The 21,290-nt window shown below is 46.7% G+C and overlaps 1 protein-coding gene across 7 annotated transcripts in view; it reads left to right on the top strand.

The window, feature by feature from the left end:
- The window catches only part of SLC4A11 (solute carrier family 4 member 11), a 244,862-nt gene that overhangs the window by 172,743 nt on the left and 50,829 nt on the right, over positions 1 to 21,290 (top strand). For all 7 annotated transcript variants that reach the window (XM_083398303.1, XM_083398299.1, XM_083398302.1 and 4 more), the window contains 2 exons: positions 17,869 to 17,992; positions 18,580 to 18,786. In XM_083398303.1, coding sequence (XP_083254429.1) covers positions 17,869 to 17,992; positions 18,580 to 18,786 — 331 coding nt within the window. The remainder of the gene's footprint in view (positions 1 to 17,868; positions 17,993 to 18,579; positions 18,787 to 21,290) is intronic.

Consider the following 21,290-nt stretch of genomic DNA (forward strand, 5'->3'; position numbering starts at 1 on the left):
ACCAGGGCTCAAGAAACTGGTTTATATCCAAATATTTCTGCTAGTATGTTGGTTAGTTTTCTCCACACACACAGAGAGAGAGAGCTTTTGTATGCCTCATTTTAATCAGAGTAACCACATGTACTTTTGCTGGACAGCGGCGGATACGTTAATTGCAGTGATGACTCTTAAGAAACTTATTTCCCCCATATCCTTCCCCCACTGTCCGCGTTTTAGAAAAGCTTTAAATAGCACCGTGAGTTTTGTTTTGTTTTGGACAATGTGTTATTGTGCCTTTATGTATGTGTGTATTTATATGTATTAGAAACACTTTATAAATACAGGGTATAAGCAGCAAAGATGTTAAGGCACTTGTGGTTTGTCAGATGAAACAAAAACTCGCTACTATTTTTAAGGCCTTGCGGCCGGAAGTGTCTCGAATGTGTTGCGTCCCAACACAAACGCATTGTCCCTCGTTGCTCTTCTGCGGGCGACACCTCGGACGCCGATTTGCTCTGTTTGAAAACGTGTTTTGTTATTGCCTCTGCCGTCAACAAAGGGCAGCCTGAGACAGAAAGAGGCCAAGACAGTGCCTAGTGAGAGGGTGGTATTAATTGATTAGAACACGCAAATGAGCAGAGGATGTCTTCTCTTGTGGCGTGAAAAATCAACGCCACCCAAAAGGGAATCCATTAAAGTCTGATCCTTGCACCAGCAGCAGCTGAAGCACACACACACACACACACACACACACACAAAATAAACTTTGCCCCAAAGCTTTTCTTCCTAAGTCCATCTGTCAAATCCTGCAGCTGGCACAGATTTCTTCAGAGAACAGTCTGGATACTATCTGCAAAAGCTGTCTTGCCAATATAGATGACTTCAACTTAGCTCTCTCTCTCTCTCTCTCTGGCATTGCTCTCCACTTGAAATGTACAGTCGATTTTCTTTCAGAATATTCCCCTGAAATATGGCATTAAGATGCACTATGTGGGAAATTGTCCAAGGAATCACGGTTTATTTTTTTCTCTGTGAAGTGGCACATCCTGTGTATTTTGAGCATTGATCCTGATTTGTTTGCTTCGGAAATTGGAAGACATCGTTGGCGATTCCTTCGGGGTTAGCGCTGCCTTCTTCACAGGCAGGTTGGATGGAATTGTGTTATCACACACTTTCTGGAAACTACAACTAATCCAGAATGCGGCAGCTAGACTGATGACTGGGACCACATAACACTGGTCTTGAAAGACCTACATTGGCTCCCAGTACGTTTCCGAGCATAATTCAAAATGTTGGTGCTGACCTTGAAATTCCCTAAACAGCCTCGGTCCAGTATACCTGAAGGAGCGTCTCCACCCCCATCGTTCAGCCCAGACACTGAGGTCCAGTGCCGAGGGCCTTCTGGCAATTCCCTCACTGCGAGAAGCAAAGCTACAGGGAACCAGGCATAGGGTCTTCTCGGTAGTGGCGCCCACCCTGTGGAACGCCCTCCCACCAGATGTCAAAGAGATAAACAACTACCTGACATTTAGAAGACATCTGAAGGCAGCCCTGTTTAGGGAAGTTTTTAATGTGTGATATTTTAATGTATTTTTAATCTTTGTTGGAAGCCGCCCAGAGTGGCTGGGGAGACCCAGCCAGATGGGCGGGGTACAAATAAATTATTATTATTATTATTATTGCAAAAAGTCCAACAATTTGGGGAAGTGGCTTACAGCACGGGCAGAAACCATGCTCAATCCGCCAGAGCCTGTCTTCCCATATTCAAATATATTTAATATGTGTTTCTCTTGATTACGGCCCCACTTGCATTCTACATTGAAAGTGGTATCATGCCACTTTAAAGAGTCATGGCTTTCCCCAAAGAAACCTGGTTTGTGTAATTCGTTAAGAGTGCTGGGAGTTGTTAGGAGATGCCTACTCCCCCCTCTCCCCGCTAGCTGCAATTCCTGGTGTTCCCTGGGAAGAGAGGACTGTTAAGCCAGTCTGAGCATAACTGCATCCGCAGAGGAATTTTCCCACCCACCTTCAGGTGTCACAATTTGATGGGTGTGATATTTTCTGCCTCCATGCATGGAGGAATTTCCATCTCCGGTACTCAGAGACTTATTGAGCTTAGAAGGCGGCAGTTGTCATCTTGACAGCTCCTGGGAGCTTGTCTGCAGAGCTCATTGGGGCTCCGCACGAACTTTCTTGCTCAGAGTGTTCAGGGGCTATTGAGTGTGCTCTGTGTCCTTCAGTCAACCGAGACCTTGCTGGTTTTGTAGAGCTCCAACATGAGCTTCCTTTTGGCTATAACTTACAGAATCCTAGAATTGTAGGGTTGGAAGAGGCACCCAAAGGTCAACTAGTCAATGCAGAAATCACAGCTAAAGCATCCCTGACAGATGGCCATCCAACCTCCGTTTGCAAACCTCTCAGTCGACTTCTGAGGTCGTTCGTTCCTCCGTCAAACAGCTCCTCCCATCAGAAAGTTAGTCGGAATCTCCAAATCCATTGGTTGAGGTCCTCTGGAGCAGCAGAAAATAAGATTGCTCCATCTTCACATAGGACAGCCCTCCAGGTATTTGAAGATGGCAATCATATCATCTTTCAGTCTTCTCCTGGCTAAACATTCCCAGGTCCCTCAGCTGTTTGTCCCCTTGAACTTTTGATTTGTCTCCAGTATTTGTACCAAATCACAATTCTGAGCAAGAGGGTTATAAGCTTTATAAGCAACAGCCAGTGTGGCTGTAACTCAGTGTTTCTCAAACTTGGGTCCCCAGCTGTCGTTGGACTACAACTCCCATCATCCCTGACCACTGGTCCTGCTAGCTATGGATGATGGGAGTTGTAGTCCAACAACAGGAGGAGGCCCAAGTTTGAGAAACACTGTTGTAACTCCTTGGTGAGTGGTCTGCTGGAGTCTTCTGGCCTTTTTGTGTGTTTGTTTAGGATTGCACTGTTCATGATTCCTCACAAGTGCTTGCTGGGGCTGATGGGACTTGTAGTCTAAAGCATCTGGATGGGACCAGTTGGGGGTGGCTGGAGAGCCTCACTCCTGCAATATTCACTGCTGCTTGCTGGAGACCACATTTGCAAAGCTGAGGTTCTGAGAACCTTAGCACCCCACCGCTTGCGGCTGAGTAACCACTCAGTTGATTTCTTGCTTTTTGCAGCAGACAGACAACGGCGTACGCTTCTGTTTGTGCAATCGCGGCCCACGCTTTGCCCTGTAATAGGCGACAGCCCGGAATGCGCTTGTCTGCTTTATTATCATTATTATTATTCAGAAAACCCTGCCCAATGCCAACTGGTGCGATGAACAGAGCTGCCTCCTTCTGTCACAGTTATTAGGCATTTGAAGGGCAGCGAAATCTTCCTCTTAATTCAATAAAGCCACATAGCTGCTGAGCTGGGAGGCAAAAATAGCCTTCGACTGAAACACAGGCAATGATGCCGTACATTGGATTATTCCTCTAATCTGCAAATGAAGCTGTCCTCGCGGGAATCCGGAATGATCAGCGACACGCAGACAGAAAACAGGTTTCCCCTTTTCGGAACAAGTATCGGAGTCGTCCGAGACAGCGGCCTCAGCAGGTTTGCAGAGCCAAAAGATCTGAAGCTGGCAAGTGGCCACTCAGTTCCCTTAATGCGAACAATTCGTCTTCATATGACACATTTTCCCGCCCCGAGCCTTGGGATGTGCTGAGGAGCAGTGAATTATTTCTGCGAGTGATTTAAAAGTAATTTTCTCCCTGGACTTGAGGCCACTTTTCTTTTGGTCTTCTGGGGCTTGAATTACTGTGGCAAATCCAGGTCATTATCATGCAGTATTTTAAAAAGGAAACATGCATTTTACATCTAAGGCGCCTAAAGTGCCACAATTAATTAGAAGTTGTGCCCTGGAATTAAGCAGCCAAGTGTTACTGATTTTCTTTTAGTATTTTACCCCCACCCTTAAAAGTTTTTTTTTTTAAAGCAGTAACTTATTTTCTGATTTTATCTTTTATTTTTATGTTGCGAACCGCCCTGAGATGTACGGATGGAGGGCAGCATACAAATGTAATGGCGCAGCAGCAGCAGCAGCAACAACAAATAATTTGCTGAGGTTGCTGAATATCTTCCTTTTCTTGTCTCTCTCCTGCGGCACCGCAGTTCAAGAAGGACACTGACAAACTGGAACGTGTCCAGAGGAGGGCAACCAAAATGGTCAAAGGCCTGGAAACGATGCCTTATGAGGAACGGCTAAGGGAGCTGGGCATGTTTAGCATGGAGAAGAGGAGGTTAAGGGGTGATATGATAGCCATGTTCAAATATATAAAAGGATGTCATATAGAGGAGGGAGAAAGGTTGTTTTCTGCTGCTCCAGAGAAGCGGACACGGAGCAATGGATCCAAACTACAAGAAAGAAGATTCCACCTAAACATTAGGACAGTAAGAGCTGTTTGACAGTGGAATTTGCTGCCAAGGAGTGTGGTGGAGTCTCCTTCTTTGGAGGTCTTTAAGCAGAGGCTTGACAACCATATGTCAGGAGTGCTCTGATGGTGTTTCCTGCTTGGCAGGGGGTTGGACTCGATGGCCCTTGTGGTCTCTTCCAACTCTATGATTCTATGATTCCAGATGTTTTTGGACGACAAATCCCAGCATCCCTGACCATTAGTCATGCTGACTCTGACATATGGCAGTCCACTTCCACTTCGCTGGACCCCGTGCAGTTTGCTCAGTGTATCGATTCTCACTCTCTGCGAGCCTAGGAACCGTCTTGGCCTCCAGAGCAGGACTGCATAAGAAGAGTTCTGCTGAAGCTGAGCAAGAGTCCCTTTAGTCCAGCGGTTCTCGACCTGTGGGTCCCCAGATGTTGTTGGACTACAACTCCTATCACCCCTGAGCTCTGGCCTTGCTAGCTAGGGGTGATGGGAGTTGTAGTTCAACAACATTTGGGGACCCACAGGTTGAGAAAGGCTTGCTGTTTAGTTGTGTCCAACTCTTCGTGACCCCCTGGACCAGAGCACGCCAGACACTCCTGTCTTCCACTGCCTCCCGCAGTTTGGTCAAACTCATGCTGGTAGCTTTGAGAACACTGTCCAACCATCTCATCCTCTGTCGTCCCCTTCTCCTTGTGCCCTCCATCTTTCCCAACATCAGGGTCTTTTCCAGGGAGTCTTCTCTTCTCATGAGGTGGCCAAAGTCTTGGAGCCTCAGCTTCAGGATCTGTCCTTCCAGTGAGCACTCAGGGCTGATTTCCTTCAGAATGGAGAGGTTTGATCTTCTTGCAGTCCATGGGACAGTCCAGAGTCTCCTCCAGCACCATAATTCAAAAGCATCAATTCTTCGGCAATCAGCCTTCTTTATGGTCCAGCTCTCACTTCCATACATCACTACTGGGAAAACCAGAGCTTTAACTATATGGACCTTTGTTGGCAAGGTGATGTCTCTGCTTTTTAAGATGCTGTCTAAAGGCTGCTTTAGTTCAATTCCCTGTTTAAAACAGTAGCCAATAAAGTGCTTCCAGGAGGGCAGGGCAGGAAAACAATAGACCTCTCACATCACATGCTTTCAGCATTTTGTATTCTCAGCTATGCTGCTGTTATGTACCGAGTTGAATAGGATCCAAACTGCAGCAGTCTGATTGGTCCTAGAACAATAGGATCCAAATTGCAGCAGTCTGATTGGTCCTAGAACAATAGGATTCAGAATGCAGCAGTCTGATTGGTCCTAGAACAATGCAGCAGTATGATTGGTTGGCAGGAACCACCCAATCCAGCTCCAGGTGGAAGTGAATCCACAACCTGATTGGCTTACAGTAGAATTCCAGAATTAGCCAATCATGTGCAGCCCATTGTGCAAATAATGTATATAAAGCAGATACTTTGAGGGGACATTCATTCATTTCTCCTCACCACTATGAGCTGAATAAAGAGCATGAAATCACTTTGCGACTCTGAGTATATTTCAGCTGCCTTTGCATCTGAGGGATCTACTTAGCTTTTGTTGATGGCCTTGCCTCTGTGGTCCTCGTCTCCCCTTTCAGAGCCCTCTAAAGTCCTAGTCCTTGCCACATCTTGTGGCAGCGAGTTCTGTAAATATTGTACTGCGTGCAATATTTTATCACGGCACGTTCCATAATTCCATACCCTGCAACTGTCCCATTTTGAGCGGGTACAACCCAGATCCCGGCTTCTGTTCGGATCCCAGAATGTCCCGTTTAAGACTGGCACCCTCGGGCGAGTCAGCAGGGACGCGCCAGAGCCTGCTGACGGGACCAGAGCATCTTCTCAGATCGCTTTGGCGCGGCCGTCAAAGGGTCGTGCAAAAACACCTCGCCTTTGGCACGATCTTTTCACGGTCGCCTTCCAGGGAGGCGCTTTGGCCGCAGTGGCAGAGGAGAAGGCAGGAGAAGATGGGGTGGGGTGGGGTAAGACAAGTCAAGTAACCTTGATTGGCATCACATAGGAACATTCAGAATACATTCAGAATAAATAGGCTAGTGCGATCTCGTCGTCATTCCAACAGTACAGTCATTTGGGAAGAAGAGGCGAGCATTCTGTTTCATCTCTGTGGGTCTCCAGCAAGGGCAGGATCCTGCAGCATACTTCGGCGACAAAAAATCAAATAGAGGAATTTAGCTACTGTCTTGGTGAGCTCCTGGTCTCTCCGTTGTAATAAGAAGCATATAACCTCTGTCTAGGGATGCGGGTGGTGCTGTGGGTTAAAGCCTCAGCGCCTAGGACTTGCTGATCGCATAGTCGGCAGTTCGAATCCCCGCGGCGGGGTGCGCTCCCGTCGTTCGGTCCCAGCACCTGCCAACCTAGTAGTTCGAAAGCACCTCCAGGTGCAAGTAGATAAATAGGGACCGCTTACCAGCGGGAAGGTAAACGGCGTTCTGTGTGCTGCGCTGGCTCGCCAGATGCAGCTTGTCACACTGGTCACGTGACCCGGAAATGTCTGCGGACAGCGCTGGCTCCTGGCCTATAGAATGAGATGAGCGCACAACCCTAGAGTCTGGCAAGACTGGCCCGAACGGGCAAGGGTACCTTTACCTTTATCTTTAACCTCTGTCTCTGGTTTCCATGTTGGAATACATAGATGATCTAGAAATTGTTGGCAGAGATCATCATACGTTTTACATTTAAGGGTCATGTGAGCTAGAGTTTCCACCAGGTGGGCATCACATGGGCACATCCTGTCTCCTTCTGCCATACCCGCAAACCTACCCCAAAGGAGGTTAGAAGGATTAGAATTGAACCTAGCCAGCGGAAAAGCCCTTCTTTCTTGCGGGTTAAACAAAAATTGTAAGTCACTGGGCAAGGGAGTGGGTGTGTGATGAGTGGGCCCACGATGGCAGCGGGGTGGTGCGAGGGTGCTGGTCCCAATTTGCTCTCCCAAAATTTTGGGAGGGCATGTAATTCTGCAGCAGCATCACATAAAGGCAGAGAACCATTCCTGGGTTCCCCCCCTTGCTAAGTGGAAAATAACTTGCTTTGAGAGCAAAAAACCTGTCTGGGTCACTGACTCTGGACTAAGCAAACCAGGCCTCGCTTGGATCACGTCCGACACAATATGGTTTCAGTCTGTGGTTGTTGTTTTTCACTCGCGGCATGAGGAAGTTTTTTTGTGGTTCAGGTATGTGGTGTTCCCTTTGTTGCCATGTGTTCAGATGACATTTTGGCAGGACAACGAATGACGTCACTGCGTCATTGTTGGGGATTGTTGTCTCCTGTAAAAAACCCACTAGGAAAACTGCACACTCTTGAGAATCTGTTCGGGGCTTTTGGCTCTAGCAGTAGCTGTGGATACTTTATTTTCAGATGTTGTTTCCCTGTTCTTGCCCATAATTTTATTTTTTTAAGCACCTTCATCCCTTTGTCCCAATCGGCTGAGCCTCCTAGCCCAGCCCTTTCAGCAGTATCCTGGTGTAATGGTTCTAGGGGTTGCTCGTGCGTAAGTTGCCGCCACTCCTGGCTAGGTTACCTGGTTGAACCCTTTCTGTCTGGACAGCCTCAAGTTTCGTGGCTGCCTCAGTCGCTGGCAGAATCCGTCAGTGGGCGTTTCTTGAACCTCTTCCAGCATAAAAGCTGTTTGACGCCCAGTCTCCTCCTACTCTCCCTGCGCGGAAGTCTTTTGCGCAGGGAGGGTGTGGGCAGCGGAGTACCTGTACTCTCTCCGCTGGTCTCCGGCGAGGAGTCCTGGAGCCACCTCTCCGATTCCCCCATCTGCCCCCCTTCTCCACTGGTGTTACGCTGATTTCCTTCCCCAGCGGATGGGCTGCCTCTCTCCCTGCTGGGACCCTCTCCGCCATCCCTCTGGAGCCTTCTCTCCGCCTCCCGCTCCGATGGCAGTTCCCTGACACCTGGCTAGCTTGGTCATCTGAAAAAGAGCTAGTAAAAGAGTCTGTGTTCCCTCTGCCAAAGCCCTGAGTCCACCAGCACCACCGTAGATCGCTATGTTCTGTTAAACCAGCATCACCAGCAGTCCGTAGATTCAATCATTGATGGCAGAACTCACAAAACTTGAGCATGACCAGTAAGCTGCTCTGTGCTACGAAATCTTCCAGACATGCCTTTCTCTCAGTCCTGTCAACATCTGAAGTGTGTTTGGCAGAACTCGAAAGAAGGGCCTTTTCGGTGGCTGCCCCAGGATTCTGTTTAGTCCTAGGGAGCCACCTCTCTCCTCCTACCAACACATAGAGGCATTTTTATTTAGACAATTCTTTGGCCCGTCTAATCAGGCTCGTTTTTTGCTGCTGTGTTTTGTTTTATTTTATTTTTTATGTTTTTATTAATTTTTAGCATACCATATCCAACAATCATTTAACATACATTCTTATCTTATACAATTTTTTAGACTTCCGCCGACTACCTCTGAAGATTTTCCATTCTTTACCCTTTAATCTGCATTTATTAATTTCTCTATTACTTTTAATTGTCCTTAACTAATAATTCTCTTCATAGTCTTCCTTGCAATATTTCGCATAATCCTCCTTACAAAACCTCTTGCAGTCCTACTAGCGTAATCTGTTTATTACAATTGCTTTTCAAATAATTCAGATATTTACTCCAGTCCTCTAAGAATCTCTGGTCCCGCAGGTTTCGAATCCTTCCTGTCAGTTTGTCTAATTCTGCATAGTCCAATTGTTGCTGCATTTTAATAGGACTTCAACCTGACCTCTGCTTTACAGCTGTCCTGTTTTATTCAATCCTCCGACTGGTTTTTATTGGCTCCTGTTTATTGTATATGTTGTGATTTGCACTTATTTTTTTATTGCTGTTTTTGGGTGTGTGTGGTTTTGTTTTTTTTTTTTTTGCAGAGTGCAATGCATGGAAAGGAAGGGTATCTATGTGATAAATTAAGACAGATAAATTAAGAACCAGCATTGGGTAGTGGGCAGTTTTTGATTTAGACCAGACGGACCTGGGTTCAAATCCTGCGTCTTCCATGGACCTTACATGGGTGACTTTGGCCAAAGTACCTCTGCCAAGGATCCTTCCTCTTTGTATCTTAAACATGATTCATCTGATCAAAGGAGTCTTGGCTTTAACCAGACGAGAACTTCCCATGACAACGTCAGAGCCAAAAACAGAGATCCCAACCTACAATTAGGGGTGGGGGTAGAATCCTCCAATCTCGGATTCCAAAGCAGACTCCCCTCATCCTATCCGGGTGAATCAAGACCCAAATCGGATCAGATGGGCAGGGCATAAATAATAAAATTATTAAAAATCACAAATTATTATTGGTCCACTCCAGAACCTGCAGAACCCAGGTAAATACTGGAGGAAGCCACGTTTTTTGCCTCTTATACAATTCTCCCTAAGACTGATGGGTTGCTCCCTGGGAGACTGCTCCATTGCATTCAAAGTGTGCAGTGGCAAGGAGTCCCGTGGGCTAACTGCTGCAGGCTATAGCCGGTTGTATTCAATGTTTTCTGCTGCTCCAGAGAAGCGGACATGGAGCAATGGATCCAAACTACAAGAAAGAAGATTCCACCTAAACATTAGGAAGAACTTCCTGACAGTAAGAGCTGTTTGACAGTGGAATTTGCTGCCAAGGAGTGTGGTGGAGTCTCCTTCTTTGGAGGTCTTTAAGCAGAGGCTTGACAACCATATGTCAGGAGTGCTCTGATGGTGCTTCCTGCTTGGCAGGGGGTTGGACTCGATGGCCCTTGTGGTCTCTTCCAACTCTATGATTCTATGATTCTATGTTTTTACAAGTTTAAAGGGCAGATATCCCTTTCTGAAGGCTCAGGCCAGCAGTGCAGCCATTGCACTGGCTTGTAAGTCTCCTTTAAAGGATTTTCCATTTAAAAATCTTTGCGGAACTGGGATGGACCAGGCAGTCCCATTGCTTCTTACAATGCAGTCATCAATGTTGATGTACAGAACAAGGTTCTTGTGAGGATACAGTTAGGTAGCCCTCTGTGTCTGCCACCCTGAGAAGCAGAAAGAACAGCAAACATGAACAGTTTTATTATTATTATTATTATTATTATTATTACTTAGCATTCATACTCATGATTCCAGGTAGCACTTGGGTATGTAATCAAACCATTGTTCCTTACCACTGGGGGTGATACATTTCAGCTTCATTGCCATGGCAAAGGTAATTAATTATTTTTCCTAGTTGGAACCCCCTTGGGTTATATATTGTCTTCTAATGATGCCATGCCAAAAAACTGGACCCCCGCTCCCATTTAAAATCAGGGTGGCATTAAAAAATATAATTGAAGTATTTATTCCCAGCACTGGTGAGCTTGCTTCAGTCACAGAGATCTTGTGAGTTTATAAGGCATAAACACTCAGGTCAGCTGTCGGTTACTGGTTTTTCACATCCACACACACATTTTCCCTTTCTCCCATATGCCTTAAAAAACCCCAAAACCCTTGACTTTTGATTTTGCCTCACAACCAGGAGATGCCTTATGTGTCTTGAGGCAGCTGTCTGCCGAAAAGATCTCCAGGCTTCCCTTCGGTGTGTTTTGATTGGGCCAAGATAGTTGACAAGATAATCATCGTCAGCTGTTTGTCACATTGTCATGGGGAATTTTTGGAGGTCAAGCCAAGGGCCCTATGATCCGTCCCAGAGCACGCCAGGCACTCCTGTCTTCCACTGCCTCCCGCAGTTTGGTCAAACTCATGGTGGTAGCTTCGAGAACACTGTCCCACCATCTCGTCCTCTTGTGTCCCCTTCTCCTTGTGCCCTCCATCTTTCCCAACATCAGGGTCTTTTCCAGGGAGCCTTCTCTTCTCATGAGGTGGCCAAAGTCTTGGAGCCTCAGCTTCAGGATCTGTCCTTCCAGTGAACACTCAGGGCTGATTTCCTTCAGAATGGAGAGGTTTGATCTTCTTGTAGTCCATGGGACTCTCAAGAGTCTCCTCCAGCACCATAATTCAAAAGCATCCATTCTTCGGCGATCAGCCTTCTTTATGGTCCAGCTCTCACTTCCATACATCACTACTGGGAAAACCATGGCTTTAACTATACGGACCTTTGTTGGCAAGGTGATGTCTCTGCTTTTTAAGATGCTGTCTAGGTTTGTCATTGCTTTTCTCCCAAGAAGCAGGCGTATTTTAATTTCTGTCACCATCTGCAGTGATCATGAAGCCCAAGAAAGTAAAATCTCTCACTGCCTCCATTTCTTCCCCTTCTATTTGCCAGGAGGTGATGGGCCCAGTGACCATGATCTTTGACTGGTTTTCTAGTGGACCACATTCAGAGGCTTTAAACAGGGGTTGAGGAAACTGTAGTCTTCCGGACGCTGCTGAATTACAATTCCCATCGTTGTCCCAGTCCATGAGAATTGGAGACTATTGGAGGGCCCCAGATTCCTCACCTGTGCTTTAGTGGCTATATTTTAATGGTAGGAGAGCCATTGCACTGAGTCCCCTTTCCATTCTGTTTGGTAATGCCTGCCTCTTGGGGAGGGACCACTCTGCAGCTCGCCTCAGACCACTTTGGGCCTTCAGATTTGCTGAGGAAATACTGTGCAGACTCGTCTTACGCAACCTCAAGACAAATTCGCCAAAGTGACCTCCCCGGGGCGCAAGACCGGGCAGTGTGTCTGGACATCCTGGGCTGCGCAGACTACAAGACGCTCGGTGGACCAAAGGAAATCCGAGCAAGATGTTTGGCACCAGGAGTTGACGAAAAGAGGCGGACAAGGCCGTGGGAATGTTAAGGATAGTAGGAAAGGATATACTAAATAAGTATTATCCTTCATGCTAGTAAGTGATGTAGCAGAGCAGATTCCTCTTAATATAGCTGGAAGTTAGTTTGCAGATTCATGAGTTAAGGATATTTCCTGGTGTCCCCTTTAATCCCTCTCAAAAGAATAAAGACACCAGAGTCTTTCTGAGTAAAGTAACAAAAAGTTTACTCACATTTCAGTTCACGATTTAATCCCTGAAAGGCAGGGTTTACTTGGTAGTTTCATCAAGAAACAGTGTGAGTTCATTCTTGACCATTGGACCCACTCTTGGTCTTGTCCACTCCATCTGCAGGAGCCTGTCTTTACATGCAGGGGAAATCCCTAACTCACTAAGGGTACGAGACCCATTGGCTACCGCCACCTGGTTTAGCCAGCCAGTTGAAGCCGTTTGCTGGGTGTGGCTGCTGTCGTGTGTTGACAGCTTCGAGGAGCCACAGGTGAGAGCTGAGTGCAAAGTGGGGACCCAGGGTGGACAAACTACCCCGGAAGGAGCATGACATGTCCCCCATCAGATGTACTACCCCTGCCCTGACACCCCCATGCACCCCAACATGAGTGCACAGAGGAAAGGACGTGTGATGGGGCCCCTCGTTGAGTCAAACATAAAGCAAGTGAGGTGTTTTTAAACACAACCATAAAACTAGCACAGAAATCTTTCCTTTTTATTCCCTACACCTCTCTCGAGCTTCCAGAATTTTAACCTTTAAGGGTGAAAAGGGTTGCTCACTGAACACACAGAACAAAATGGCAAATTGCAAATAGTACATTAGCTCCTCACCTCTCGGTTCACTCGCTGGCTCTGCCGATGAATATGTATGAGAGTAAAATGATCTGCGAAGCTAGATGACTTAACACCCAAGTAGTCCTAGGAACTGAGCAGCCTATTTATCTGGAGCATTCCATGGCAATAAATACGAATTTGCACAAGAGGCTGTGAGTGCAATTAAATCTAAGCACACTGACGACTCTGGGGAATTGAAATTAGCTTCTTGGAGCAAATGATATTCAAGTTCTGTTTGTTTAGCTCAATGGAGGGATGTCATAGAAGGTTTTCCACCTGCGTTGACGCATCAATGTCTCCAGGCTTTCAAATGAGTTTATACAAGCCGTTTTATGTAGTACTTATTTGTCACCTAGCGTGGAGCTGTAGTCAATCCCAGTTCTTGCTCTTTCTTTCGCTAGCATATAAATTTTATTTTTGCATGTGTGATCTTGCTCTGACTGACAAATCATTATAGACAAATCAGCTGATTCTGCAGGAAGGTACAGAGAATGCATTGCATTATTGTGGGGGAAAGGGACGCGGGTGGCGCTGTGGGTAAAACCTCAGCGCCTAGGACTTGCCGATCGTCAGGTCGGCGGTTCGAATCCCCGCAGCGGGGTATGCTCCCGTTGCTCGGTCCCAGCGTCTGCCAACCTAGCAGTTCGAAAGCACCTCCGGGTGCAAGTAGATAAATAGTTACCGCTTTATAGCGGGAAGGTAAACGGCGTTTCCGTGTGCTGCGCTGGCTCGCCAGATGCAGCTTGTCACGCTGGCCACGTGACCCGGAAGTGTCTTCGGACAGCGCTGGCCCCCGGCCTCATAAGTGAGATGGGCGAACAACCCTAGAGTCTGTCAAGACTGGCCCGCACGGGCAGGGGTACCTTTACCTTTTTATTGTGGGGAAGCAATTTGTCAATGCACTTCAGCCAACCAGGGAACGTAGAGCAGGATCTCAGGTGATGAGCAGAAATTGCAAGCATGAATGTGCAACAGGAGAAGGAAGGCCTTCATGGTAAAGCCAGCAACTTTAATTGAGCTCAGAAATGAACAGGTGACCTATGCAGGTCAACTAGGACCAGAGTTGTTTGATCTTTTCACAGGAATGAGAGAGAAATACTATTCCATTGACTTGTAAGGGCGAACCCACCTAAACTGTACTTCCTGAAATAATAAACCCGAAACACAGGCATTCTTTGAAAATTGCACATTGCTGAATTTTGTAGTGTGCTTCTCCAGCCGAATAGTGTGCATGAAAATGCACTGCATTGGGGGAAGTTCCATACAAAAAATACCCAGGAGAAATTCACATGCTGGTGAATTTTCACTCTTTAAAAAATAATAATCACAAATTGATGTGGAAAACTGGACTTAAAGTTGGAAAAATGAGAAAGTGGGAGAAGCATGGGCAGATTCCCTCTCTTCTTATCCCATGATAGGCAATAGGTTGGTGGCAACTTTGTGGACCAGTTAAGAACATAGGACAAGCCTACTAGATCAGACCAATGACATATCTGAAGGCAGCCCTGTTTAGGGAAGTTTTAAATGTTTAATGTTGTATTGTGTTTTTAATTTTTGGTTGGGAGCCACCCAGAGTGGCTGGGGAAACTCAGCCCGACGGGCGGAGTATAATTATTATTATTATTATCTGGTCCAACATCCTATTCTCACATTGACCACTCAGATGCCTCTTGGAAACCTGAAAGAAAGACTCCTGAATCTGGGAGAACCTCTCTGTTCCTGAAACTGAAGTTTTTGGGTGCTTTTCATTATTGGAAATCATGTCTCCAATTTTTGTGATTCAGTTATAAACCTAACCCATAAATGATCCTCATAGCCCTAGAACGTTTGGTTTTATCAAGAATAATTAAATAATAATAATAATAGGGCCCTAGTCTCTTGTGACAGAGCATTCCACCAAGTCGGGGCCAGTACTGAAAAGGCCCTGGCCCTAGTTGAGACCAATCTAACCACCTTGTGACTTGGGACCTCCAAAGTGTTGTAATTTGTGGACCTTAAGGTCCTCCACGGGGCATACCAGGAGAAGCGGTCCCGTAGGTACGTGGGTCCTAGGCCGCACAGGGCTTTACAGGTCAAAACCAGCACCTTAAACCTGACCCTGTACTCCACCAGGAGCCAGTGCAGTTGGTAAAGCACTGGATGAATGTGATCCCGCAGCAAACATTGGAGGAGAGTCTTGCACCTTTTTCCCGGAAAAAAGAGGCTCCAGGACATCGCAGTCTAACTTGGTTGGCACCGTTCTGCATGGGAAGCCCCCTCTGAGTGCATTTTTGTTGGCGAGGAGATACCCAGACTAGGGGAGATTTTGCATTTCTCTTGGGAGGCCGGGTCATTTAGAAAGTTCGGTCAGAAGGAAAGAAGGCAGCGGAGAAGGGCCGTGCAACAGAAACGGAATATCTTGCATGCCTGAGAAACTCTCTAACCGTCCTCAGCAGCATAATGGAAATGAGCTTGCCTTTGTTACGGTTCGCGGGCGGCTTTCATTTGCATGACTTAACTATCAAGGTGTTGATCTGAAAGGGGCCTCCTTCAGCATTCGGAAACTCTCATATGGATTCACTTACGTGCTAACCAATGGCACCTGGGTGGAAGGAATTAATTCAGCTCTGGCAGACTTTGTCCGAGACTCAGGGAATCTCGCTCTGAGCAATTCGACTCAGGATGTTTATGGAGGTGTTGAGAAAGAAAAATGTGTGTGGGGAAAAGGAAGCGTGAGTTTTGGTCCAGATCCTGGTGAGGCCCCATCCAACTCCTTTAATCATCGGCCATTCTTTGATTGGCTGGCTAATGCCTCGCATTTGAGGAAAGGATGCATGTGCTTTCAGACTAAGGGTGGGGGGCAGGCGAGGGGAGATGGCTCTTGAGAGATGTTGTATCCGCCCAGAGTGGCTGGGGAAGCCCAACCAGATGGGTGGGGTGTTCTTGTTGTTGTTGTTGTTTATTCGTTTACTTGTGTCGGACTCCTCGTGACCCCATGGAGCAGAGCACAAGCAAGAGTCCCTTTAGTCCAGCGGTTCTCAACCTGTGGGTCCCCAGATGTTGTTGGACTACAACTCCTATCATCCCTGAGCTCTGGCCTTGCTAGCTAGGGGTGATGGGAGTTGTAGTTCAACAACATCTGGGGACCCACAGGTTGAGAAAGGCTTGTTGTTCAGTTGTGTCCAACTCTTCGTGACCCCCTGGACCAGAGCACGCCAGGCATTCCTGTCTTCCACTGCCTCCCGCAGTTTGGTCAAACTGATGCTGGTAGCTTCGAGAACACTGTCCAACCATCTCGTCCTCCGTCGTCCCCTTCTCCTTGTGCCCTCCATCTTTCCCAACATCAGGATCTTTTCCAGGGAGCCTTCTCTTCTCATGAGGTGGCCAAAGTCTTGGAGCCTCAGCTTCAGGATCTGTCCTTCCAGTGAACACTCAGGGCTGATTTCCTTCAGAATGGATCGGTTTGATCTTCTTGCAGTCCATGGGACTCTCAAGAGTCTCCTCCAGCACCATAATTCAAAAGTGTGAATTCTTCGGCGATCTTCTTTATGGTCCAGCTCTCACTTCCATGCATCACTACTGGGAAAACCAGAGCTTTAACTATACGGACCTTTGTTGGCAAGGTGGTGTCTCTGCTTTTTGAGATGCTTTTTAAGATGGGTGGGGTATAAGTAATAAATTATTCTTATTCTTATTCTTATTATTACTACTACTACTACTACTACTCTGGACCTTCTTCGTAGGAAGGGAAGGGGGGGATCCACGAAATGGTCTTACACCTTAGTTGCTCAGTTTAATGTCATGGATAAAAAAGGCAAAGGACCCCTGACAGTTAAGTCCAGTTTCCTTGAGGAAGGTGAGAAGGAAGGCTAATGAGAGGTTTGGCTTGGGGGTAACACAAGCGGCTGGGGTGGAGGCAAGGCCAGGGAGAGAGATCTAAGGGGCTGCATTTGTTCCCTTGACCTGAGGCTCCTCACCTCTGCATTAAAGAGATGGCCCATTTAGTGGCCAACCCAGCTCAAGTGATTGATCCCTTCATCCATCTCTCTAAGGTTAAACACTCACATTTTTGCTGGTGGCGCTGTGGGCTAAAGCCTCAGTGCCTAGGGCTTGCCGATCGAAAGGTCGGCGGTTCGAATCCCCGTGGCGGGGTGCGCTCCCATTGCTCGGTCCCAGCGCCTGCCAACCTAGCAGTTCGAAAGCACCCCTGGGTGCAAGTAGATAAATAGGGACCGCTTACTAGCGGGAAGGTAAACGGCGTTTCTGTGTGCGGCTCTGGCTCGCCAGAGCAGCGATGTCACGCTGGCCACGTGACCCGGAAGTGTCTTCGGACAGCGCTGGCCCTTGGCCTCTTTGAGTGAGATGGGCGCACAACCCTAGAGTCTGTCAAGACTGGCCCGTACGGGCAGGGGTACCTTTACCTTTTACCTTTACTTTGATGTGCTTCCAAATGTCATGGATAGAACAGGCATATCTTTTTGTTTGTTTGCTTTTTAATTGGATAGGTGGGCACCTGGCACTTAATGTATCGTTGCTACCCCAGCATTATTTCACTCAAATGCCAAAATCCATCATTTAAAATCTTGCAGAATTATTTTTTTAAAAAAACAACTTTAAAAGGTGAGGAAACTTGGGCCTGTCAGGTGTTGCTGAACTACAACTCCCAGCATCCCTTGCAAGCATGGCGAGTGGCCAGGGATGATGGGAGCTGCAGTTCAGCCGCATCTGGAGGGCCATCGGATTTAACGCACCATCCCCATAGACATCTGCACATCTTTTGCGCCTCAAAGTTACTAGTCCATATGCGTTCCTCCATCGGTAATCTGTAATAGCAGAGTCCTACTGCCCTTCCTTAGGAACCTAATTTCCTTCTTTGAAGGCAACGGTCTGCTGCCCTGTGCATTGCTTTGACTACTGATAATATTCTTCTCTTGTTTGACAGTTGCACTATAAAATCCCTTCAGCGTCGCCATGTTTGCATCAGCCGCCTCGAAAGGCCTCAAAACTGGGGGGAGAACTCCTGCGAAGTGCGGTTCGTCATTCTGGTCCTTGCTCCTCCAAAAATGGTAGGGTTGAGCTCCTCCTCCATTTTATTTTTATTTTTTTAAAAAATAAATCCTGTGCCTTTCCCCTTATCCTTTGATATGCCATTATAATAGAATATAAGAATATGTATGGTATTTTTATATATAAATAAAAGTCGCAAGCAACTTGGGATCTGAACATCAAAATCCCACAATGAAAGATAATTGTATCCACTAGTTATATCACAAAACATGAGCAAGAGTTGTTGAGCTTTTTCAAAGGGGGGGAATGACATTCATTGCTCACCTTAAAGTACGCCGCTAACAAACTCACACAGCGCAAAAAAAATCATTGTATTCCCAGTCGCCAACAGAAAGCGCCAAACGACGCCACTGGACGAGGCGGAGGGGCAGAGCAAGGGGGGGCGGGGGTAGAGACATACATTTCCCAGTTTTTTCAATCCAGCGATCGATAAGGATGCCGCAATCGACCAGGATCACCCAGGGATCTACCTGTCGATCGCGGTCGATCGGTTTAACCTGTCTGAGCTAAGGTATAACATAAAACTCAAGCTGTGGTATAGGTAACCCAAACCACTCATGGATGTGCCCTGTTTTTCCTCCCTCAGAAAAGTACCAAAACTGCAACCGAAGTGGGCCGGACATTTGCCACAATGTTCTCAGATATAACCTTCCGGCAGAAGCTTCTAGAAACAAAAACGGAGGAAGAGTTCAAGGAGGCTTTGGTTCACCAACGTCATCTGTTGACCGTCGTGAACCAGAGGCCATCGGCAATGGCCGACGGGCACATAGTACACAACCACAAGCCTCTCAAGGTACGTGTGGCGAAGGTCCACTGTTTCAGGTGGACCTTACAAAGCCAAATCATCTTGAGATGAATACCAGACGCTCGTCCGAGGAGGCCAAAGTTGCGTAAATCCTGACAGGGAGTTGGGCATCCCGTCAGAGTCAAGGTCCAGGTCTCTCATCCTGGGTCGACAGAGCTCATCCAGCCCTCAAAGTCCCATATGTCCATTGTATGAAGAGAAGTCCCACCAAAAAGTTCAGGACTTCTCCGCTGAGTGAAAAGCAAGTTAAGCACAGAGGTGGGCATGATAGAGGTATATAGAATTATGCACAGTGGATCGAAAAAAGTATAACGCCCCCTCGCTGAATTGGTCACAATCCTTTTCCTTCTCCCTTTTCTGCCCTGTAACGCCAGCAACTTCTCGCATGTCACGGCGGGACAAGTTTGCTAGAAGCTGTTGTGCTCTTTCCTTTGACCTCTTCCATTGGGAGCTACTTAAAAAGAAAGAAAGAAAGAATCTTAAAAACAGGCCTTTTAAACTCTGCTCAAATCATTCTGCACTTTAAACCCACCCTCTCTCTGCCACCAGCCCTGTTCACAATTGTGTCTCAAAACAAAGGAGCAAAAATGAATTTTCTCCCTGGAGGTAGAAGAGGGGCAGAGGTTAGAAATCCCTGTTGCTGTAACAAGTTGCCCCGCAAGCGGAGAGACGTAATGGGGATGAGGCAGGGAGAGACTGGAAGGGATAGACAGGGAGCCAACAGCGAGGGGGCAGGCGAGGGCCATGGAGGGCTGGCAGCAAATGCCACAGCATATTCCAGGTACCCCTGCTGGGTTTTGGAAGCTGGTGTTGACAGATGCACTTTGCATCCCTTTTGTTCCCAAGTGTATGTCGGAAACATGCAAAGCTGCCACATACAGACCCAGGAAAAGGCTATATTCTGACCACTAGGAGTGGGAGAAAAATGCAATCCTGTTGCCATTCAAAGGCAAATTTTCCCGATTTGCCCTTACCCAAACAATACGTGCACCTAAACACAGCTGTCCTTCAAAATCTGCACTACTCCAAATTTCACGTTGCAATTCTGGGGACTGTAGTTTATCCCTCAATTCCCAGCAACCTTAAAAAACTACAGTTCCCATGATTCTTTTTTATTGGGGAGGGGAGAAGCTGTGTGTTTTAAATATACGGTGCGGGATGTGACCTCAAGCATGGTTTTTTGTATTGGAAACGGTGAAATTAAGAAAGGGAAACGGACAGATTCGGTGACATTTGGTACTGTTTTATGGAACCTGCATGCCACAAAGAAATTAATTTTGTGACTCCTCAAATGCTTGGGTAGTTGCGGCTAACCTTGGTTAGTTATATTATTTCCCATATTGTTACCAGATCCACGTTTATTTATTTGTACGACAGTCCAGTCCCATCAAACATGGGGGTTCCGTTCCAGGGGTAGCACATACAGTCATACCTTAGATTCCAAATGCCTTGGTACTCGGACGTTTTGGTTCCCAAATGCTGCAAACCCGGAAGTGATTGTTCCGGTTTGTGAACGTTCTTTGGAATCCGAATGTCCGACGGGGCTTCTGTGGCTTCCGATTGGCTGCAGGACATTCCTGCAGCCAATCGGAAGCCGCACTTTGGTTTCTGAACGTTTTGGAAGTCGAATGGACTTCCAGAACGGATTCTGTTCGACTTCCAAGGTACGGCTATATATGCAAAATCTTGTATAGTGAACATTTATTTGACTGCTGGTTGGCAAGATGGGGGGAGCCCTGCATGAAGGCCCTCCCCATATCTTGGCTGCCTCCTCTCCTCCCTGTGCAGTATCAAGAGAGTTCAGTCAGTTTTATTGCACATAGCCAAAACAATTAAAAGAAAATATGCTGGATTAATACAAAAAACTTAAAACATTTATATTATCAAGATGTTACCTGCTCTAAACAGAGCTATAAAAGTACCTGATTATACAGGTTCAGACATTAAACAGTAAAATTTATAGGCTAAAATCACCACATGGCCACTAATATATTAAAAAAACAATGTTAATGAATACAATGTGCAATTATATTCGGAGTTTGGTGATAAAGATAGAATATAACTTGATATAGATAGGGTCAAATTAATTCATCTCCTTTACAGTTGGTGACTATCTTGGCTATATAATTTGCTCTAATTTTCCTAGTGGCAGTTGCAAAGAGTGCTACATGCCAGGTCACATACTTATCTATGTCTGTGAGGAGATATAAAATCATGTCAGAGGTGCTAAAAATCTTTCTCTTGCTTCATTATATAAGGGGTAGCACAAGATATAATGCATAAGGTCTTCTACTTCAGGACATCCCCTAATGCAAACACGGTCGTTTGTTGGTATGCCTCTGGGAGCGGGAGAGATATGAAGCCATTTTACAAATATGGCGCACACAGTAGTGGCCGAGTTCCCTTTTCTTGCCTCTTTGAGCAGTGCTGAGATGGGATGGCAGCTTTTCCAAACCATGTGCATTGCCTCGTTTGCACTGCGGCGGGTTGGT

Source organism: Podarcis tiliguerta (genome assembly GCF_965153285.1).
Source record: "Podarcis tiliguerta genome assembly, chromosome: 9".
NCBI lineage: Eukaryota > Metazoa > Chordata > Lepidosauria > Squamata > Lacertidae > Podarcis > Podarcis tiliguerta.